The sequence below is a fragment of the Haemaphysalis longicornis genome, unplaced genomic scaffold, assembly GCF_048455015.1.
Source record: "Haemaphysalis longicornis isolate Haplotype H1 unplaced genomic scaffold, Haemaphysalis longicornis Haplotype H1 scaffold_3, whole genome shotgun sequence".
Lineage (NCBI taxonomy): Eukaryota > Metazoa > Arthropoda > Arachnida > Ixodida > Ixodidae > Haemaphysalis > Haemaphysalis longicornis.
Window position 1 is genome coordinate 91,625,761 of NW_027526335.1, and position 23,650 is coordinate 91,649,410.

At 47.6% G+C, this 23,650-nt stretch overlaps 1 protein-coding gene across 1 annotated transcript; it reads right to left on the reverse strand.

Annotated features, from left to right (window-relative positions):
• Positions 1-963: 963 nt before the first annotated feature.
• Positions 964-22,628, reverse strand: LOC144175324 (kelch repeat and BTB domain-containing protein 8-like). The gene is made up of 12 exons (XM_077704404.1): positions 22,527-22,628; positions 20,127-20,332; positions 19,549-19,749; positions 18,249-18,345; positions 14,678-14,812; positions 12,957-13,161; positions 11,546-11,662; positions 10,779-10,962; positions 6,841-7,038; positions 3,074-3,282; positions 1,946-2,210; positions 964-1,374 (listed from the first exon to the last, which is right to left on the reverse strand). Exons 1-12 carry the CDS (start codon positions 22,626-22,628, stop codon positions 1,119-1,121), a joined length of 2,175 nt encoding a protein of 724 aa, XP_077560530.1. The 3' UTR covers positions 964-1,118.
• Between the last annotated feature and the right edge of the window lie 1,022 nt (positions 22,629-23,650).

Genomic DNA, 23,650 nt, shown 5'->3' on the forward strand with positions numbered 1-23,650 from the left:
AAAGGGTAACACACCACCAGGCGTTCAGCAAGCCGAGCATGCGCAGTACGACGAACTGAAAACTAACGGGCACTTGAATCAACCCCATGGCTGCTTTGCATACTACTCAGGGTTCCCCTACGGGAAGATGGTGTAATTTTCTTTCCTCCGTTTTTGTGCTCGCTCTATTTCGCCTGTCTTCGGTAGCCTCTTCGCTCGCTCGGTAACTACGGGGCCGACGGCGAAGCCAAACCGCAGGAGCGGGCGCCTAAGTGCGGCGCTTCAAAGTCAACCCAGTTTCCCATGCTTTACTTGAGTTTCTAGACTTCTGGTTTTAGAGAGAGAGAGAGAGAGAGAGAGAGAGAGAGAGAGAGAGAGAGAGAGAGAGAGAGAGAGAGAGAGAGAGAGAGAGAGAGAGAGAGAGAGAGAGAGAGAGAAAAAAACTAGCAGTCAAGAATGACAAAAAAGACACCGCGAAAGTTATTTTTTCGCGTTGAAATAAATTTATTTTCCGCAATGTTTGAAACTGGGGAGAACACGCTCCGTGGGCGGGACCCGAACGCACGACATTCCGAATACGGGTCCGATGCCGTACCAACTAGGCTACGAAGGAGGGTGTGCTCCCTTCACTTTCTCAGCTATTTATGTGAATGTAATTGTATCCTACGTTTGGGTGTGGTAGCCAGCGCCGCTCTGACAACTAGGGTTGAAGAAGACAGCAGGGAAAGTGAAAATTAAGAACGCCATGGAGGGCATAAATAAGGTAGTAACCTTTTTTTTGTGGGAAAATATAAGTTAGTGGAATTTTCGCAAAACGGTGGGAACAACCACGCGCCGAAGGTGAGGACTGAACTCACAACCTTACACTTCCGGCCTGGACTGCCGACGCTGGACACCGCATTTTCGCGTAATGGAGCATTTAACGCCGTCGCATAATACTGTCTCATTACAAAGAAGTAGCGAGCGCGTGTGGCAGTACTTTCATTTTATTCACTTAAAACCTCACGGGCATGCGTTGCGACAGAGACGCTCACTACAAGTCATGCAGCAGTTCTTCCATGTTCTTCGTTGTTTGGAAGATATGGCAAACCAGGCGCCAGGACGACTTCGCGCAGAGGAGTTACACGGCATCTCTGAGCCTATTTCCCGTCAAGCTGCAACGGAGACCTCTTGAAGGCCGGACGGGGCCCCGGATGCTCCTGCCGCTCCGCACCCCTCTGAGACAGCGTGGAGGGCCGGCTGAGAAGCGACGGCGGGTGCTCGCTGCTGAGACGGCGCACAGCGAGCCAGGGTCCCCCATGGCCGGGGGGCAGCGGAGGGGGCGGAGGGGGCAGGGAACTGGCCGATGAGCCACGCCCAGAGTCCGTGGCCGCCGGTGGCCTCCTTTGGCTGCTGCTGCGAGGAATATGGGAGCCAAACAACTTGGGAGAATACAAATGCGAAAACATTAGATGACCCATTGAACGAACAAGATGGCGTCCGGGGTAAAGCAGCGAAACGGGTCCTACGCCTCCAATTGGCTCTGCCAGGGGCTGCACGTGCCCGCAAAGGTGTATTTGCATGCCAAAGTCCCATAACTCCCATAGTGTTCCATACTGTGCTCGCTCCTGATACGCGTGTGGTGGATTCGCTGTCGTATGTTTGTTCCGGGAGCACTACACAGTCTTCCTTGTTGCCGGGCACGATGACGCTGTCGCGTCCCACGCCAAAAGGCGAGCTCTGCGTCATACAATTTTTTATACAATTTTCTATACAATTTTTTATACATATACAATTTTTTTATACAATAAAACATTCCACGCTTCAAAATCTTTTGGTTTTTGAAAAAATTTTCATCTTCGAATTCTTGCTTCAAATAACAAAATCGAGATATATACCCAATGCAAGCGCCAGTTTGAAGTACGAAGACATAGCTATAGTGGTCCCTAAGTACGTAAACTAGTTGGTCTCCGCTGGTGATGATTACCTCGGAACCAGATTTCTGGTGCAGGTGGGCTCGGTCTCGACGTCAGAGCCTCCTTCACGGGACGCCGGCCACTTCCCGTCCCCTCCGTTGGCCCCCTCCTTAGCGCACAGCGGCGGAAGAACCACGACCGCCGCTCCGCACAGAGCCTTGGGCAGCGGTGCCAGGTTGGGCTGAAAGGTGTTGGTGCTGGTGCGGTAGCAGGAAACAGCGCGGATTCCAGCCTTGGTGTCCGAGGACAGGCCGCCTATCATGTACACGTTCTCGCCTGCGTCCGCCCAAGTCGTGCTTTTATTTCGGGAAAAAATAGTTGGCTCACTTCGACTGAATTTTACGCCTTCGATCCGCGGACACAGAGCGACAGAAGAGCAGAGAATGGCACGGCGCGTGCGGAGAGAGGCGGCGTAAAGCCGAGCCATCAGTGGCGGCGCTGCCGTCGTGCAGCTTCCGGCCTGCTGCGCAGGGAACGACGGCTCTGACAAGTCTTTGCCGCCAGTGTGAAGCGAGCGTGAAGTGGAGTGTGAACCGAGTGCAGGGCCGAATAGGCACAGGAAAGGAGGGAATGGTGGTAACAGCGACAAAGTGCGACACTAGTAAACAACGAACGTGTGATATGCAGCCACTGCAGCTGCTTAATTTAAGCCAGCAAGCGGGACCACTAAGACGGTCACAATGCAAAGCACGATTGATATGGTGTGCGGGGTGCGTGCTAGAAACATCGTGTTGTGGGCTTATGAAGCTGGATCAAGGCGTGCACATTGGTCCGAGCCTCACGTTCGTGAGTGAGATGGAGTGAATGGTCACTCAGTCTTGGATGTTCCACTAATTTTTTTTAGATTAGAGGTTACAGTTGTATGCGTTGTAAGCCTGGCGGAGACAGACAAACATCTGCAAGATCCTTCCTATAACGCGAGGAACGAAAGCTACGGGGATCGGGATCAGGCTCCTGTTGCACACCCTGCGTACGAGCGCCAGTGGAGAGGTTGTTGACGCTTCGCCTTCAAAAATCCCCAAGATGGGGTTCCAAGCCTACGTGTTGTGGACTGGATTAAAAGGTCGACGCGTGTACGCGCACTAACGGGCCGCGCGACGCGAACGCTGGGCGTGCGGTGGTCGACAGCCTCCCCTCACCGTAGGCCACCGTGCTGACGTCGTGGTATCCCTGGTCGAAGGTGCCCTTCCTCTCCCAGCAGTAGTCCTGGCAGGCCCACACGTCGCCCAGGCTGCCCAGCCCGTTCTCCTGCACCGAGCAGCCGCCCAGGGCGAACAGCTTGTCGCCCACCGACACGAGCGAGAAGAAGCACCGGGGCGTCGGCAGGAAGCTCACGTGGAAGTTGAACCTGCACGTTGCGCGTGCGCGACGGACACTTCCGCTACAATCAGGTAGCTTACGCTGCAGTTGCAGCAAGAAGTTTAGTGCAATAAAAGTAAGCGCCTTATCAATTCAGATCACGTCTGTCGGTTTGTCGTGGTACGCGACGCCTGTCATGCCAGGTCACACAGGGCAAGAATGCAGCGCGATCGAGAAAGAGCGTTGTTAGGCGACGCCCAGGGGCGTCGGGCATGGTATACGCGCAGAGACAGCTGTGTGCGCCAATGGCGAGCCCGGTAGCTTGACGGGATACACAGAGGGTGACAGTGTGAAGACAAGGTTAGCGTATATATACAGCCATGTTTTAAAAAATCAAATTCAAGTTTAGGGGGTTTAACGCGACGACGCTGCACCTGGGCTAGGAGGTGCGCCGTGGTGGAGGGCTCCGGACTAATTTTTACCACCCTAGGATCCTCAGCGGGCGCTGAAGACTCGACACACGGGGGCGTTGTCGTTCATATACTCCGTCTGAAAAGCGGCAACCGGCCGGGATCACACCGGCGTCCTTGAGCTGGCGATGTTTCGGGTTACGTGGGCTGATCGCCTCGTGTTTTTCGCAGCGTATCGCCTTGATCACTTTTAACGTCGCTTAATAGTTTTAGAGAATGGACGGTGCAAGTACTTGGACCGGTATCGATGCTCAGCATCGCGCTCGTCGAGCTGAACAACGCCATAAACGATGCCAAGCTCGACCTAATTAGAATACCTTTTTGAGAAGTCAGAGACTACCCAGCGGGAACTGTCCTCCTTTCCAGTCGCTCTTTTGAGGGAAGCGTTCTTTCCAATCGCTCCGCTATTGATACGGAGCCCATTTGAAGTCAGCTTCACTACTGTTCGCAAAGGCATTCGGGAAGACTTTTTTTAGGGGAAATACAAACATTATAAAATCAACGTATGAAGGCTCTCGGCCTTTTTAATAAAGGGGCCCTGCAAATTTTCGATAAACGCTTTCGCTCTTTCCTTCACGTCTGGAAGCACTACGAAAGCTACAGTTATCGCCAGCACGCCGCGGCACTGCGTGATTTGCTCGTCGTACGAGATATGCCTTCCCTTTCTGCTTTGTTTTGTGGCTTTATTTTTAAAGTTGCTGTCGGAAAGCGTTCATTGCTGCAACTGAAGGAAAACCGGCCAACAGCCACTACATGGCCTCAGTGACGTAATTCGGGCCATCGAAGAACATCAAGACTGGGAAAGAGAAAAATTTTTTGAGCGAGTTTCCAAGTTATCTGATGAGCATAGAGCAGCAATTTTTGGCTGAGGTACTCTGCGACCCCATAATCTAAGTATTGAGTGTGTTTGGTGACTACGTTCTGCAAACATTTAAGATTTCAAAAAAAGTTGAAAAAAGTGTTGCAGGGTCCCTTTAAATGCCCTCACAAGAACCCGTCTCCATATATCCTACCCTATAAATTAAGCCCCTTAAAGTAGGCCTCACTAGTGTACACAAATGTACTGCTGGAAAGACACCGTTAGGGTAACTAAATCGGTTAAAGGGACACTGAAGTGATTTGTAAACAATGCGGGATTACGAGCGCAAATTGTAGTCCGGAGCCCCTAGGCAACGTTTCGACCACTCTGAGCGCGTTTACGCAAATTTGTTTGGTAGAAAAATCAATTAGAAAATGCTGTCCTCCTCTCTGCACTCTCGCCCATTTTCTGTGGCGTTTTTGTGTGACGTCAGCAGGAGAGGAGCTGACAATTGGCTGCGCTACTGCACGGCTCGCCGACCTTCCGCGACCGAGTCAGTCGGCCCAGCGTTTAGTCCGCCGGCCACCGACGGGTCGTCGCAATTCGCTCGATCAGTTGAAACTAAGCCACAACACGTTTGGGAAGGGAATAATGTGCCTTTCTTTACTCCGTTAGTTCGTGCACTGTATCTAGTTCCAGGTCAAGGTCGCTTCACACAAGCGCTGCACAAGCGCACATGCGACGCTTCGCTGACTGGTACGCCAGTAGGAAAATATAAGGCCTCTTGAAGGGGGAGAAGAGTCAGCGAAGTCAATATAGGTACTAAGGAAATAAAATCAACTGATATTTTTTACCGCACAGCGTAAACCTAGAGTGCGGGAAGCACTTTTTTGCGCTGGGCGAACAAGCAGAGCGGTCAGCAGCACGACTACGCATCTGCGAACGCTTTTCCGTCTACGAAATGCAATTGCTAGACGTGAGCTATTGTGGAAACTCGGGGGACGCTTACTGCACGAGCGCAATACAACAAATAGTCACCTAAGCTGCTAAAACTAAATAAAAGTGTAAACTGGTTATACAATATATACCTTATATTTTACGTTGTCAACACCGCCCGCCCGTAGCCTAGTGTCTGGAGCGCTAGGTATGCCTTTGGAAGTCTTGTGCCAGTCACAAGTTCGAATCCCCGCGGGTGCGTTGTTTTTTTTTTTTTTATAAGCTAACTTTTTCGTTTTTCGCCGATGTTTTCTATACTGAGTTCACCTTTTTTTGGGCCGCAACGTTCATTGCTCCACGAACTAGTTCACAGAACTCGCGCAGGCTGGCACTGGCGCGCTAGCGAGTTCTCGTTGGCGTGCTGTTGCCATAAGCACCGACTGCTTGGGGGCAGTGGGCACAGGCCAGAATCAACAGTCCCTTGGCCTAGTGCGAACACGCTTTTTACGATACAGGCATGAGTAAGGCAAGCTCCAAATATGGGGGAAAAGCGCATGCATTTGAACGTCTGCGGGGACGCGGAGGGCGTTCATGCACTGCGTAGGCCTCAGCTAGTGAATGCTACGATTCCAAGCCGTCCTGCTAGGCTTATCTTATGCATTTTACAGCCGACAACATGGCAGAAGCGCGGTACTACGATTACTGTGATATTGAGAATGCCCATGCAACGACGCCATCGGATGTCAAGCATGTTGTTTTACAGAACCGAAACCGAAACCGAAACTTGTTTGATTGCTAACCTTGGGTATCGTCCAATCACGGTGCCCCATCCTCCCAACGTCACAGCCTTAGTTGGTGCGGCCGCCGCAAACCGCGCATTGTAGTTTTTTTTCTTTCGCGCTTTGTAAAATAATTACCGATTTGCCAACCGAATAAACGATGAAAAGTGTTCTAATTTGAGCCAGTCTACGCAGTGCAAGCAAAAACGGGAGCTTGACAAATTCACTTCAGTGTCCCTTTAACTATGAAGGCCATGGGGCATAATGACCGTGAATAATGACCGTGAGACTTGTGTGACAGGCGTATTTTCATGTGGTGTTGCCAGACAATGCTTACGCATTAAAAAGAAAACACAACATAACCAAACATAATCAAGCGGTGCTCCCTGCGCTGGAGTGCCTCTACTCACATTCGCCGTAGTGAAACGACTTTCAATTTCTTTGTCTATAGTACGTCCAAGATGCTGAACAGGGATCATGTAGAAGAGGCGAAACGGCTCGTGCGCAAGTAGATACATTATTAACCCTACGATGGCGTATGTGCACATGTGTTATGGAGAGCCAGAGAAAACGCGCGAACACACGCACACACACCCAGACGCACACACACATGTCGCGCTTACTCGTAAGTCCGTGGGTCAAAGCAGTCGACGTCCGATATGACCACAAGTCCTGCTCGCGAGTCAGTGAGGCCTCCGGCTATCCAGAGACGTCCACCCATCACAGCGCTCCCAGCCGCCATGCGTGGTCGGCATAGCCGGCAGGGAAGTTCCTGCCAACGGCGCTCTTCCAGGCACATCGCTTCCACTGACGCCAGGATCCTGGAAGGGGTTTGTTCAGCCAGCGATACTGGTAGGCTAGTTTTGGGACAGCGAAGCCTAGACGCGCGATTTCGGTGCTCTACAAAGGAATGTCCGTTCAGCTTCTTTACACAACACGTAGATTCCTTAGTATATCGCTGACTTGGTATGTAATATGTATGCAGTTCCTTTAAGGGAGTGAATAGTGCGGCGTATGACGACGGACAGGAAGACGCACGCATGTAGTACGTAGCGCGTATGTAGCGCAAGTAGCGTCCTTTTTAACAGCGGAGCTGTCGTTACTGACCATAAGATCGCCGTTGCAGGAAAAAATACCAAGAAAACGCCGAGTGCTCGGGAGCGCGTGCCTCGCGGTGACCGCTGAGTCTTCGGCATGGCTTTAACAAACAAACAAACAAACAAACAAACAAACAAACAAACAAACAAACAAACAAACAAACAAACAAACAAACAAACAAACAAACAAACAAACAAACAAACAAACAAACAAACAAACAAAAAACAAACAAACAAACACAAACAAGCTCCAGCGCTGTCGTCAAGCGCTACCGCGCATGCAAAAAAAAAAAAAGAGCAAAAACTCCACCGCTAATGCTAAAGCTAAAAAGACACCCTGCTTGGGAGAGGTCACCGCGGCCGCTGCATTTTCTAGTAGCATAATAGATACAGTCAAACCCGGCTATAACAAACCCGGATAGAGCGAATTATGCTATATATCGAACAAAAATATTTCAGTTACGGAAATACATGGTAAACATATTCCTTATAACGAAGTTCACATCCGATATATCGAACTCTGGGCGCCTAGAATGGCCGCCGAAATGCATGATCTCGGAGCGGCGATTGAGATGTGGATTGGCCGCGACCACGGAGCAAAGGCCACTGAGAAATTGCGCCTCGCACGGAGCGACGTGACGCCCAATACTTTCCGGAACTGTGACTCGCGACGGAACCCGCCCAGTCAGTGAGTGCGGACCAAGACAGCAGCATCGGTGAACTGTGGGAAGAGCTCGCCAACGTTGCCGATGATGTCGCCAGTGAAATGTGTCCGACGCTTATAATGAAGCGCTTTCGGCAGTCGATGTGCTCCGCCAATGCTTCTTAGATTTTTGAGGACACGGACTCGAACTGGTGCAAAGAATGTTTCGTGTAGAGAATGCTATGCTAGTTGAAGCCGCCAAAACGAAAGTGAAAACAAAAATCACCGTTTTTTTTGCAACGTGGGCAGTTAAGGCGGAAAGTAGCAGTGATACTTGCAATTAATGGATTATTTTGGTCTGGTAATGACTACTGTACTGTGTTCGTTTCTGCATACTCGGATGGCGGAGTTGGGGAGGGGGCGGTGGGCTCCCGCGGATTACGAACTCGTAACAATAAGCTCTTATAGGCGGGTTCAGCTATATCGAACTATTGGATATATAGAACTAATCGCGGTGCATATTGCAGTTCGCTATAAACGGGTTTGACTGTAATTGGAGACATGGCTACGAGTGTGCCACTCCTTCCCGAGACGACCTGCAGATGCCGCCACCACTGCCTCGAGTCGACGACGAAGAGCTGGTGGCAGTCTACAATGCTGAGGATGACTTTGCATCCACCACTCGCCGCGAAGAAGACGACGATTTCTTCGATGCATATGACGATGATTACCAGCGCCGCAAATATGCAAATAGACAATGATACTGAAACTTTACTATATATGTGTCCGGCAATGCTCACCTACAGCGGCTCCACCACTCAAGTCTTGCGCGTGAGTGCAAGCTTTCCTGAATTTTTTTACTTGCACTGGATGCACTTGTGCAAGCCTTAGTGCAGCATATGTTTATTTTTTACTATAGCTGATAGCACTGGTCTGCACGACACTGCTCTAATCTGCACCAGTTCAGGTAAAAAAAGATACCTCAAACACACCACCGTACAGGGCTGCTTACTGGCACAAATCGAAATTTGCCTTGCTCTTTTTGATATCCTGCACCTTAGTCGTACGAATAGCGTCAAAGCCTTCAAGCAACGCCATTTGCGTTATGTGTAATGCTTCAGTAGTTTACAGGAGCTTGAGGTGTCATACAGAGTGGTGGAAAGCGTGTATGACGATGTGTAATAGGTACGGGAATGGAAAGAGGCAGCGAAAGTGGTAAAACATGGTGTGCAGCAAACGCCCGTTCTAAGCCATTAATATCCTTTGAATGCTTTACCTATACCTGCATATTTTAGCTTTTTTGTAGACAGTAGTCAACCACCGTCGCTCTCACGGACCGCAGCTAACGAACATAATACGGTTTTCTCCTCGGAGCTTTTGCATTTTTCCGCGAAGGTAATCAGTCTACTCACTAGCATCGTCTTGCTAGAAATGGCGCCTTTTCCGGCTCCTTTTCAAACATTAACTTTAAGGTTGCGACTTTTTTGGCTACTTTCGGCAATTTCCTGGCGACCTTTCTTTCCGAGGACCTGGCAACAATGCTGGGGGCATAGAAGATCACGCCGAGTGCGATATTCACCCGGGCGGAAGCATGCGTTGCCATTGCGTAGTTGCCCGTTGAGCTCCAGGTAAGAAATACTGGTGTATTTCTTGGCTCGATCTTCATCGGGAGTGCTGACGGCGATGAAGGTTGCTCTCGGGTGGATGCGTACTTGATCCTTATTGTTGGGGTTCAGGGTCGCAAACTTCATAACCAGGTCTAACGTTGATGCTTCTAACGGTGCCATACCGACGTAATATAAATAGCGATGTTCAAGTTCATATGGATGCGCAATAAAAGCTCCTGTGAAGGCACATTTCACTTTCGTGTTTTACCGATCATGGAACAGGCATCAACCACATTTTTTTCAAGGAATTGATGGAACAACGATGGCTTCGTGATGGAGTCGTGCAGATCGGCGCATTCAATCGCTGTTGCTTGCATGACTGCGCATTCCGGGCTTAAATTATATGGTTTCAGGGCCCACGCACAGTGAAACTGTGGCATGCAGTGTGCAGGAACCGGGTGCAATTGTAGTTACTTCACTACCACTTTCACAGCTTAACAACCTACCCTTTAAAAAAATAAGAAGAGCCGCAACGCCAGTTGAGCGCAATATGCAATGCAAATGGTTGGGCATTTAAATGACACTATGAGTCATGGATCAGGTAGGCATCCGAAGGGAACCATGAGCCCGTTGCAGACGCTAGCAAGGAGATGTCGAATGGAAGTGCCTCTCAAAGTGGCGGTCCGGCACAGTGTATAAGCATACAGGCGCTCGGGGTGTGGCCACTCAGTCCTATCGACGCTGCTCAAGAACGGCATCCTGTTCTTGAAGCATTCGGGCAAATTTTAATCGGGCCGCTATGTGTATATATATATATATATATATATATATATATATATATATATATATATATATATATATATATATATATATATACAGGCGAGCCCGCTTATAACGAACACAACGGGAAACCGAAATAACTTCGTTATATCCGCTTTTCGCTATATCTGGACAGAAAATCTATGTATACCAATGGTAACGGGAAACGAAGATTTGTTCGTTATAGCCGCTATATCGTTAAAACCGGGTTCGCTATAAGTGGGCTATACTGTATATATATATATATATATATATATATATATATATATATATATATATATATATATATATATATATGCTTTTCGCTAGCGTTTTATTTCTGCCTAGCGCGTGTGAGAAGAGCACGATACAGTGTACAGTGGACAAAAGAACGGACGGACGCGGCGGTCACTCACTCTCCGTTGGTGCTGCGGCCGCCAATGACGATAAGCGTGCCATCGATGCAGGCCGCGGCGTGGTAGGCGCGGCTGCGAGTCATGTTGGGCAGTGGCTGCCACAGCCTCTTGGCCAGGTCGTACGAGAAGCACATGCTGGTCGGCTCGAGCGTCGAGCGTGCCGACTGGTAGTTGTCGTAGCCGCCTGCGAAAAATGGCCGCGCCAGCAGCAGTGGCACACGCACCGTTGGATTTTTTCCGCTTGAAATGTGAAGATATGACACTTTGATCAGTTTTACAGCACTAGCTGTACCCCAGGTTTAAGAGCCACCAAGAGAGCAGCTGCATACAGTTTGTTACATAGAAATAGAGGTCAGAAAGCTGATTTGAGCATGATTACGAGTTTCAGCGATCGCATTCAGTATCTTTATACCGACTGAGATTTGCACTTCAAAAGGCCCGTCAGCATAAGTTTGTAGTTTGTAGTAAGCTGGGTTAGCAGTCAACAGTGAAAGTCGGATTCCACGTCATGTTAAAGCAAAGATTTCTTTGATGATTACTGGGACTGACGCCGCTTTGACGCTAATTTTGACTTCGCCCCGAAATTTGGTGTCAGTCAGCGCTTGATGCAATTGGTTTTGTTGTGTTTCTATATATACACCTAGCTTCTCCGCTCTCCATGCTATCAATGCCCTTTCGCTTTCTTTGCCAGGCGGGTAATTTTCAGATTTTATGCAGTCGACGGCGTTTTTTTAAAACAAAATAATGCTGTCATTTTTTGAGGTTACCTGTGATGTAAAGTTTGTCTCCGTGTAGGACGGCGCAGTGGTGGTGCCGAGGCATCGGGAAGGTGTCGAACTTCTCCCACGTGTTTTTCTCAATGTGGTACCGGAGAATCTTGGTGCCTGGAAGGGAATAGTTGGGCAAGTAGGCGCTGCGATACGGAAAACAGGCATGCGCTAAAAATGTAACGTGAAGGAAAAGTGTCACATAAATGGTAGTTATTTGGCGCTGAACTTTCCCGTTTCCTAGTGTTGAAAGGAAAGCGCAATTGTAGGCATTGACCATTTTCACGTATTCCCTCTTATGCCGGTGTGCCTGTATACTAATTTACTGCACATGATTCGCCGCAGACGGTGTTCTTGTAATTCGAGTAAAATTGGCAAACAGATGTTAAATTTATTAAACGCGTGTTAAAAAGCGTCAGTATCAAAGCAACCCTCGCAGTGTTGGGATTCGTAGTGACAAAGGCAATAACCTTCAACGCGAGAAAATAAAATTCAGTAACACTGACCTCGGACCAAATATCTGGCCAGAGGAGCGGTTAAAATAGCAATAAAAATGGTTGAGAAACGAGTGAGAAATGCACTGTGAATTGCAAGTTACACGATTGCTATACTTCCGAATTACACTTCGTTTACGGGTGTTTTGACTGGGGCGAAGTACAAACGAGTGCGTGAAAGAAAACACGGCTGCTTCTAATTTGCGGATTGGTATATTTCTCAGTCAATTAGCTTATCGAAGGCTGAAAAAAAAACAAAAAAACTACAGTTTTATTCCAGCAGAAGAACACGGGGCTGTTCGTTCCACGGCGGCTTTGTGCATGGCGCTGCACTATTCACTCGGGAGCGTCGGCTTAATTTGTGTTTAATTAATACTGCGACTGATCCATTATATATGCTGACATAAAACTTCCCACTGTTATGTAGTCGTGGGAGCAGTCACATGCCACATAATTTGTTTCTATTTAGTTCCGGTAGAACACGAGCTCCAGACGTTTTCTGTAACCATACGCCCACCATGCAAGCGCACGATTGACAGCAGAGGGGAATTTCGAATTGCTTACACCTTTACGGCGAGCTGACTAATTATGATAAGTAAACGAAACTCGGTACAATGACGTAGTCGTTTCAGAGGTAATTGACACCATGAAATTTTTCCAAAATATCTTTACCAGGTTAAAAAATATAGAGCTTTGGCGAGAAATTCGGCTTTGCCGCAAAGCGTATTGCTGAGGGTAACAACACTTACGACACTAGAAGTTTGCACCTAGGTAACACGGCGAAAGAAAGCGCGGAGCATGCCAAGGAAGCATCGTTTTTCACTGTACAGTTAAGCATGCGTCGTTATTTAAATGCCTAGAATGAACACTTGATTTCATGTTTGGGAAGCGGTATGGTAAACAATAAGAAGGCACACCGACGGCCGTCTCGCCGGGTGCGTCCGGGTTGAATCCGCCGACGGCGAGCAGCACGGGCGAGCGCACGTCTCGGGCGTGGCCGGCCGCCAAGGAGCCGAGGCTCTCGTACGGCTCCTCGCTCCACACCGACAGCGGGATCTCGGCGCGGTTGCGCAGCAGATAGTCCGCCAGCGGGTCGCCGTGCAGCATCGGCGGCCGCTGGGCCTGGAACTGAAGTTGCAGTAGTGCCCGTCAAGCGTGTAGCTTTGTTCTTTCAATCAAGAATTAACCTTTTTGGTTTGAGTTAAAGTTTTTTTAGAAAATACTTAAAAGACGTGACAGCGCATCACACTCCCGCTGTATATGGACGCACTACCAGCGATAAGAGCCTGTGGGACGCGGTTTTTATGTGGTTACTGCAAGGTCAAGCATTTGGAAGGCGCCTAGACGGGGCCCTTTAAGGGTGGCGGGTCATGGATCACGAACAAGTTATTGTGACACGAAGGAGCGAAAATCGCGGAAGCTAGAGGTAAGGTCCACGAGCGGTGTGGTGAAGACAAGAGCAACACCTATTGACTGTAGGAGTTTGGAGGCGGGTTATATTAGGGGGAGTTTAATTAAGGAGGTGCGTATAGGTCTGCCAGAAGTTGGTGCGCAAAAGTTGCATAACCCCGCGAAGTAAACAAGATTGAACAAAAAAAAATTAATAGACTTATGGGAATTTTTGTTACAGAATGTGATGCAAGCCTGGCTACACCGCGAATGTGTTCGCACGGAAGTCTAACTTCTTTTCAACTGTATGCTGGTGCCTGTATGCAACAAAACCTGTATGCAGTGTGCCTTTAACGGTATAAATTGCCGGTTATTAAATCTGAAAAGCTTCGAAGCTGAGAAATGATGGTTTTTTCCGCTTCAAACAAGGTTACGGCGTGCTGTGGAGGCTCCAATTCTGACAAATTTCGCTTATCCGCATCGCGACTTCGGAATACAACGATTCTTCTGGCAACTATACCCCACCATCTGCTTCGGGAAATTTTATATTTTACGCTGTGAGTAGGATTGTGGGTTTGGGGGTGATGTAAGAACGGATTTTAGAAGGGACTTTAAAATACAAGGGTATAAAAAGGGCCGTTAAGAACTTTTACAAAAGTTTTAACGCAACCTCACGCGCACGCACACACGCACACACGCAAGCGAAAAGTAATCACGCTCGAAGAATCCTGCTTCTAAATTTGTCCAGTTAGGAGCAGTGGTATCTAAACTGGGTAATAATGAGATTGCGCAAATATTTAGCTTCGGAGACTAATTGGAATCTCGTTCCCTTTGTGTGTGGCTGTCACCAGGAGCAACGGAACCGCACGGACAAGTCCGACTGAGCTGTAGACCCGTCTCTTGTAATTACCTGGAGCTCAAAGGTACACTTGGAACGCCTCGGCGCCGTCAAATTAAAATGAGAAATACGAGTGCTTTTAGAGCACGAAGCGAATGAAAAGAAAATCGGACGGCCCCGCACCGTCAACGTGACACGCCCATGGAATTGAGCCCTGTACGGTTGGGTGCGGCCCTCTATTTATACAGCTTCATTACAGTGTCCGCGAAAGTAGTAAGAAAAATGAAAATGAAAGGAAGGGGGGGGGGGGGGGGGGGGGGGGGGGGAAGGGTTCGAGACAGCCCGTTTATCAGCTTTCAGGAGTCGAGAGACGTGACAGAGGTTTGCGACCGTGTTAGCCCACCAGGGTGCGCTTGCCTGTTTCGGGAGCGTCGGGGCTTTGCGAAGTATGTTGGAACTGACGTCGTTCATGTACTTGAGGTGGTGGTTGCTGGACGGTGGCAGTGCCCCGCTCGGCGTCCTAGTACCACTGAACATGCTCATGTCCTGCGGTGCGAAAACAAAACAAAACAAAACGAAACAAAACAAAACGAAACAAAACAAAACGAAACAAAACAAAACAAAAACTGATGAGAACTTGCTCTCAGCTGGAAATCTTTTCGGCAGCCCGATGGGACAATGAAGCAAAATTTTCGGTACCCTAATTACGGTCGCAGCACGCAGTTAAGCTTATGCAGCGTTTTGTTTGGAGGACATGTAAAGACTTTGCTAGTTTGTAAAACTCAAATAAAGATAACACCGAGCGCCCTCTCTGGACGCTTCGGGAACTACCCCGATAACGTCACAATGGTTTGGGCCAAGTCTTGTCCGCCATTTGATAATTACTGTTAGCAGTTTCTCAGTTCAGTAACTGCTACATTAGAAAAAAAAAAACGTGCTTGAAATGCATTGTACGTCAGCCGTTTGACAACCGATCGTGCTGCAACAACCGACGCTGCTAAATCAGCGACGAGGGTGGCTTCTCTCGTGAAAAATGGCAGAAATTTGCCGAACAAACTCACAACTTGGACCACGCGCATGAAACACGAACCGGAAAAAAATGATTAGATAGGGCTTCGAAGTATTTTGGATCTTGTCACTTCTACAAAGTTCACCTGAGTCGTGTACAAATTGTTTGTTCAGTAACAATTAATATTAAGAGGCATATAACTACGACTATATTAAGGAATGTTTTATTTGTACTGCCACCCAAGATTTTAATGATATGCCCCGAAACGCCAGATGTCAGGGCCATTGCCATTCGGTGGCCGGCAAAACGTCTAAATGGAGGTTACGTCTTAGCATAGGGTTGTATAATAAAATATTTCTGACTGCTATAATGGCGTCTATGGTGGAACCGATCTTGCTCCTGAACTTCCGGCTTTTTATCCTTTTGTACGCTCTTGTTGACAAAACACAGACTGAATTTGAAACAGAGAAGGCAAGAACAACAAGTGGTTATGACGGTGGGCCCAGGTTTACGCTCGGTTTCGTTCGATGCCTTGATTTACAAAGAGCCAAAGACGTGCCGATTATGTGCACTGGCTGGAAATTCACAAATTCGTGACATAAGGATTTGCACGGCTTAAAATTTTATTATTTATGCTTGCCTGGGATTTAAAGGCTCAACCTTACAGAAAGGTACATTTAGAAAAAAAATTCGCGCCGTCTTTTTTAACGCTGGGATCGTGGTTTGGAAGCAAAGCAAGAAAGATATCCCTTCTCAGTAAAGGAATACATCGTTGCAAAGGCCACCATTACTAAGCAGAAAAGAATAAATATGAGTCCTTAACTGACAAGACACGAAAGGAAAGAGAACAAGAGTAAATCACTTTCTCGCCCCACGCCCCCGTCTTGCAACCTCAGACTAGTTCTCAGCCACGGTAGGTCCTGCCTTGCAATTTCCGTTGCATTGCCTTACGAGCTGTTGCATCATGTCCCATTGCCGTCGAGCACGCGCGCCACGTCGCACAGGCGCTCGCACAGCTACAGCCCCAAAAATGTCGCGGCTCTGCTTCGCCGCAGTGCACCTTAATCGGTCACTTGTGAGATGTGTTTCGGCGCGGCTGCATTCGTTACAAGCAAGCCGTTTTTCATACGTCCAAACGGGTATCCTGTTTTGCAATTAAACTATATTTTGGACAACGTGAACGGCTTACCTCGCACTTTTTATCGCAACTATTGGTCACTGAGGCGCGTTGCGGTGAAGCAGCCCACGAGATGCAGAGTACACTGAATTTGCGCTTCGGGCCTCTCTCACAATTTTAAGTGCAGAGCACTTTAAGGGTCCGCCTTGTCGTAGTTCGTTCGCTGTCACAATTTCTAGCCACTGCCGGAATCAGGCGGTGCAGTGAGATAACGGACCCAAGTAGAACCCCGCGGCGTTACGGCGTTACAGTCCCAAACAGAGGCTTCGAAGAACAACCGGTTTATATAGTCATAACCGTTTGAAACTCCTGAACCGCTGGCGCTTGTCATACTCCTCCACGTTTTCTAGAGAAAAAAAAAACTGTAGACACATTTGAGGCAAAATTTGTGTATATGACCGGTCTAGCCCCCGCGTCCACTTAGTTAGGAATGCCCGTTGGGATGGCTTTTACGATAGTAAGCGAAAAAAGTGGCTGCCAAAAACGACGCGTTCCAAACTCCGCAGTAAGGAGCCGGCACGTGCGGGATGAAAAGCAAGCACAAAAAGAACAGAACTCCCGCAAGACAAACTGGCGCTCCCGTTGCTCCATGCGGGGGGTGCGCGAACACTGCGAAGGCGGGAAATTTGAATTGCATTGGACAAACTTCCGTTCAGTTCATCAAGAGAGGAGTGAGACAAAATGGCGAAGAGCGTGATGGGTGATAGCAGTGAGCGGATAGCGGCGCCACAGCCCATTGTGGAGGATCACTGCTCTGCACTTCCGACAGCTTTCCTGTCTGTCTGTCTGTCTGTTAGTTTTCAGATTGCTCGAAGAAAAAAAATGATTTCCGTACGTTCGTTGACTACGGGAAAATAAAATGTCTGTTCGTCGCCGAAAGAAAGAAATTAGATGTTTGTGTTGAAGTTTATCCCGACGTAATAATAAAAAAAACTTCTCAAAGTGATGACTGCCAAGCAGGTCGGAGGTGTGCTTTAGCCACGCATTATTTTCGCTCATATCTTAAGAATAAAAATCGAGCTGAGTGCCGAAGCTGGCGAAGTCGCGTTTATGAGTTTTGAAAGATTAGTAGAAGCAGGAAGCAAGCATTCGCAAGAACAAGCCGCAGAAGGTAGGACGTGCGGAGTGAACGGAACTGTGCCCACTTCGTCCATGCAACTGCTTCTTCTGTCTTAGCTTAGCGTTTTAGGGGCACTTGGTGCACGTCAGAACATTGCGCAGCACCACCAAGTTGTCCTTTGTCCCGGTCGCGCACATTATGGATCAGAAACATATTTTGTCGGACATGTCATCACTTAATTATCTGCCTTGAGGATCCCAGATTTATGCCAGGAGCAAGGCCATGGGTGGTTTGCACGTTAAGACATCGCGGATTCAAAGCTAAAAGGAAGGCAAGGAGGAGTCGGCGAGGCCAGTGCCCTACCCATGCCCTGCCAACCAACAGCTCTCACACAAAACCCTTCCTCATTCCCTGGTCATACACTCCCGATCCCCCTACATTGTATCTGCTTTTCGTGAGACTAGCCTTGCATGTGGCCTCAATATCATCGCTGATGAAGAGCCGGTCTATACCGTGCACCAATCTGGCGCATACGTTTGCGAATATTTAACATCAAAACTTGAGCGAAACTCTAGAGACATTTTAGAAGTGCTGCGCGGCGAAACGGGGACGATGTCGAGTAGAACACAAACAAATAACGTGCTATTTGTTGCGTGCAACCTTTCCCAAAGCGGTCCTCGTCTGTGCATGCTGTACACGTTTCTCGTTTCCACCTTGTCAACAAGAGGCCGCTTACCCACAGGGTGACTGGTCCGTCGAGCTTGAAGTAGCGGGGCTTGACTTGAGGCATCGGGAACAAGTGTTGCTGGTTGTACATGGCCGCGACTTTGTAGCTGGACGTTAATGCAAGCCGCCACTTAGGTCTGAGAAAGCTGGCCATTAGTAACTGCGCAGGTGCTTGCGGGCTATAAAATTTTGTGCACAAACGTAGCAGATGTTGGCATGCCTGTAACACGTCTTTAGAAGGATGTGGTGGTATGAAATGCATTACCGGTGGAGTACTCCACTGTTTTTGGATCACATATTAGAAAAAGTTAATCGCTTCATAGAGAACGTAATATTTGTATTCATTGTTGTGTCTGTAAACATGTTTATGTAACCAATAATAACATATTTACTTGGAAGTGATGCTCAGAAATTAAAAAAATATATAAAAATTACGTCCTGACCAAAAAAGCGGACGTTTGGATGTGTTTTTTCTTGTTACCAAGATAAGACCTAAGCGACTACCCAGCTCAAGTAAATTGTTCCTGTTTAACCACAGTATTATTAATTAAATATTCAAACATTAATTTCTGTCTTATAAAACTTGCTATAGGCCTTCTAATCTCCCGATGAAAGTATCGACCAACTTTAATTAAGACCGCCTTTTCTGATTAGGCGGCACCTTAATATGGATCCCTACAACGCAGCCACAATAAAACAACCAATCGCACATTTTTCTTTATATTTTGATAGCCCACGCTGTTCTCGCGCCCACACACCAAATTACATTTATCCGCGTTTTTTTACTCAGTCATTGATTAAACGTTCCTAGCAAATCTGCTGCGTTTACTAAACTGAGTCTAGCCGGCAACTAAATACTGTGAGTGCTAAGCGCGTGCGGTTTGGTTTTCACCTGTTAGCGAAAGCGAAGATACATGCTGTGTTGACAGGCAAGCCTAGCCTTGCAACGCCGATGGCTTGTGTATATACTGGCGCTTCACAAGTTGCATCGCTTTTCGATCAAGTCTTGAAGCTTATGTGGCTGCGCATCGAGCGGGGAACCCAGAAAGGAAAGTCACGGGTAAATGACGGGTGCCTTTAGGCTCTATTTTTATAAGTACGGCAAACCCGCCACTGTAAGGAAATCGCTTTATTCGAAGCGCTTCGGGGTACATACTGCAGCGCATCGGGGGCAAACTATCTCCGCTTACATCGAAGTACCGCTTAGAACGAAGTCAGATTTCCGTACTGGGGACTTCGATATAACGGGGGTTTACTGTACACGCATTAATAACGACGTCCTACTCAGTCCCCCATTGCTCTCTACTCACCAGAGCGCGGAGAGGACGTGGGAGCGCACCTCGTGCACCTCCATGATTCCGGGCAGCAGCGGCGGGTGCAGGCAGCAGAGCAGCTCCTCGATGCCCATGGTGGAGAAGCGCACGCACTGCAGCACCTTCAGCACGTACGGCTCGTTCTCCAGGTAGTTGTGGTTCAGCCAGTGCAGCGCCGCAAGGAAGATCACCATCTCGCTGAAGGAAGCAGATGATGCGTCAACGTTAGTTGAGGTGTCCGGTCAGACAACATTGTGCTTGGATCGAAATATCTTGCTTGCTTTTTTCCGCAACAGAAGTGGTAATACAAATTGACTCTTGGTTCCAAGGAAAGCTTCTTTTACTATATATAGTCGCCGCTCTAATTGATCTTGCACACTCAGCGTGAAAATACATTTTTCAATGAAAATTCAGTAGTCTACGCGATAAAAAGGCCCTTCAATAAAACGGTGCTCGCAAACTTCACTCAGATGGGCCTCAACGTACTCTCGCCTGCCGCGCATTCCCATGAGGTTCATAACATAATCAGAGGAAACTTCAGCGCCAGCTAGACTTCCGCAGTGGACCAGACTCACCTTCTGGCGCCGACGGAGTTTCCCGAGAGCACCTCGCAGACCTGGTTGACGTCCAGGTCCAGGAACGGCTTGCAGGTGACGGTCTCTTCGAGCCGGTGGTGGAGCAGCTTCAGCGCCCTCTTGCAGACCGAAATGAGGCCGTACTTGCGCGCTGTCACGTACACGTACACGGCGTGCTTGGGGTCGTACGGCGACTTCGTCAGCACCTGCGTGGGAAAGGCGAAGGCTATAGGCAAGCAAGGGGACGACAATCACGCGGTTGGCGTGCTCCATGTAACACGGAGACGCGGCAACTTGGAGCAATATGTTGCAATATGGCTGCAACACGGAGACGCCGTTGGTTTCTTTTGTCTAAAAAAAAATGAGCTTGGGAAATATTCGTTAGGTGTGAACTTAGAGTTTGATGAGCAAATTTAGCAAATGAAAGCACGACAAATGCTGTAATGGCAATTACCTTTGCGGAGTGCACGTCAAGTCTATTTAACGAGTCAGCGCCAAACGGCTTGACCCTAAACCAACCAGGTTGGCAGAGCCCGATATTCAAGCTCCCTTCAATGTAAGAATAGAATGAGAAATCAATGTTGACTGTTGTTGACATTTGTATCCAAGGCACCCTGGTCTACAGAGCTTCCTTTGCGTTTTAATCTACGTTAGTTTTTCGCCACAATACACCAGAGGATTGCGTTGGCTTTCTTAAATGCAAATTCGCGCAAATATTGCAGATTACATATTCAACGCTACCTTTTTTGCGCTAATGCATTAAATATTCAGGCCATGATAAAAATGATTTCTCGAACTAAAAAAATTGTTGCTTACATTTTGCGTTCGGCTTGTGTATGTTGTTTTGCTTCCAACATTTCTGTCAAGCAAAGTACTCTTTGTGCAACGCATGCCTTACCGTAAGAATCGGTTGATAAGCGCTTGTTCGCGGTCACTAGACAACATATTCTTTAAGCTGATGATAATGACTGCTGCCCAGACACAACTAATACTGGATAAATTCTAATAGGGTATAAAAATAAGTGGATTGTGAAGACGTGGTTGGGGAAATGTGGCCACTCGACTACACGCACGCTGCGTGCAGGTGCAGTGGCGTGCAATTGAGTGACCAGTTCGCTGCCTTCGTAGGTGAAAAAAGACGCAAAAGTGCGACATGCACTATCGCTTGCTCGGGATTGCAAGAGTAAGCGTCTCGCAGGTTTGAAAAAGTCCTGTATATGGTGCAAATTTGGTATAGATTCGGCGCACAAACCGTGTACTAAAATATAGACTAACGGTTACAGCGGCTATGCTATTTAAAACGTGTACACTTTTCGCCGAGGCCTTGGAACACGTAAAACAAAAACAAGAGCAAGCATACTAGCAGTTCTCGCATTGTAACGACGGGTTCAGACTGTTGCCGCAACTGTCGTAATATATTTAAATAATGACGTCATTTGTCGTCTCAGCCAACCGAGCTGTGTGAGACGCAGCTCGGTCCATACGCACGATATGGCCATACGTCCATAGCGCACGATATGGCTGTTACGTCGGTAGTCTGAACATAACATTAGCATAATTTTACGCTTTATAGATGAGATCATTCGACAGCATCTCACGTCAGAATATAAACACGCTAATTTTAACTCAAACTTCAATCAATTAAGCTAATAAGGAAAACAGACAAAAGAGCGGCGAGTCACTAGACACTTTGCCGCACTACCCCTATGACGTCACAGGCACTATGATTTGTGTTATATTTTGCGTGATTGGAGTGCGCTGACAAAAGCTACAGCCACTAAACATGATTGCGCGGTTGTAGCGGTACCTCTGGTTCTGTTTGGTCATGCTGCTTTCACGGAGTTCACGCACTGGTTATGATTTTCGTTACTCTCTCATAATTTCCCTTCTGACTCTGTGTAGTGAGAAATCGGAATCTGTCAATAGTAGTGACCCTCTTTAGGTGAAAACTCTCCCTTCGAGACGTGAACGCGGTTTAGCGAGTCACAGACGGCTACTTCTTTCAAATGGAACATGTACAGTAAACTGTTGTACAGTAAACAAAATCGCCTTATTCGAGCGCTCGGTTTAATCGAAACTTTTCACGCTCACAACTGCAGTGCAAAGAAAGCAAATCGTCTCAGCCTTTAACGAATTACCGCCTATAACCAAGTCAGCTTCACGTGCCGAGGACATCGTTATTACGAGGGTTTGCTGTATGTATGCTGTCTTTATAATTTATTCGCGGTCGATTTTAGGCTCCACTTTTTTTTTGTTGTTGTTCTGCGAAGATCGAAGCAAAGCACAGCGCGAAGAGATAGATGTGAGAGATTTGATAAGAAAGCTACCAGAAACAAAAAGATCATGCCGTGTTATAAATCAGGAGGGTGAGCCGAAGTTATATCTTGCCACCGAGCTTACCTTAGCGCATTTCTTCTTGATCCTGGCTATCTTGAGAATGCTGGCTGTAACGTAGAGCTTCCCAATATTCTGGCACGTCAGGTGGAGTTTTCCGGAGTACATGTAGTCGAGCAGGGTGTGGAACGCGTCGCCTGAAACCCCTTGTAGCTCGAGCTGCAATGTAACGTCGTCGTCATAAGATAGCAGCGTGATGACTTGCAAGACTCCGGGAATTACTTTATTTTGACGTGGACAATATGTGCTAACGAACCATACTTAAAAGGGGATTGACTCTGTAAAACAGTCGGTGTGAAAATATTATTGATTTAAAGTTCGTACATTCATGTCCGAACAAAATATGTGAATAATCTATACACAAATACAAATTCACGTGCTTTTAAAAAGCTTTGTTCGTAATACGGAAACGAGACAGCGCCTGCGTGACTCTAAATAATGAAAATATGCAACATATATTAGCAAGTTTAGGTTATAGAGAGCACACCTACGCGAGCGAAAGTAAATTATTAAGGAAATAGAAAACTATTTGACATTATTGCATGCAACGAGCAGTGGTGCAGATTCACCGTACAGCAAGTCTTTTTAGCCGTACAGCAAGCCATTTACAGCAATTTCTTTAGAAAGGTCGATTACAACAATTGTCAAAGCTGTTTTCCGCGATCACAAGCTTCCAATATAAGTTGATGGGTTAGGAATGGCATTCATGAATTTAGTCCCTAAAATGGGATAGGCTAATTACCTGTCAAACAAAGCGCAATGCCACTTTGCGGGCCAGAATATTAGGCATAATTGACTCATACTCGGATGAATTGCCACAAAAACGCTTAAGAACGCTGCGACGAAAGTAGAGAGTGGGGCTGTTTTCAATTCTTCGCTCAAGAACCGGTTTCATGGACATCCCCCGGTGGGACCGAGCGAGATCGGCAAAATATGCGTTTACATAAACGACAATATAAACGAGTTGTTAAGCGCAGCGGTTAGAGATTCGGAGCTTGCACATTCATATGCAACAGAGCAGAAAAAGAACAACTGCACTCAGATTCAATTTTCCATTCGTGACTTCCCAATGACCCTTCAATCTCTTCGGTCCCCTCTTTGAAAAGGGGCTTTGTAAGTGACAGAAAATT

Excerpts from the sequence above, each read along its gene's own strand:
- LOC144175324 (XM_077704404.1), bottom strand. The coding sequence starts at position 22,628 with ATGTACTCCGGAAAACTCCACCTGACGTGCCAGAATATTGGGAAGCTC. Across the intron at positions 11,663-12,956 it reads ACCCGGCGAGACGGCCGTCG|GCACCAAGATTCTCCGGTAC; the intron begins GTGTGCCTTCTT and ends ATTCCCTTCCAG. Across the intron at positions 2,211-3,073 it reads CGTCAGCACGGTGGCCTACG|GCGAGAACGTGTACATGATA; the intron begins GTGAGGGGAGGC and ends GGGCGGACGCAG.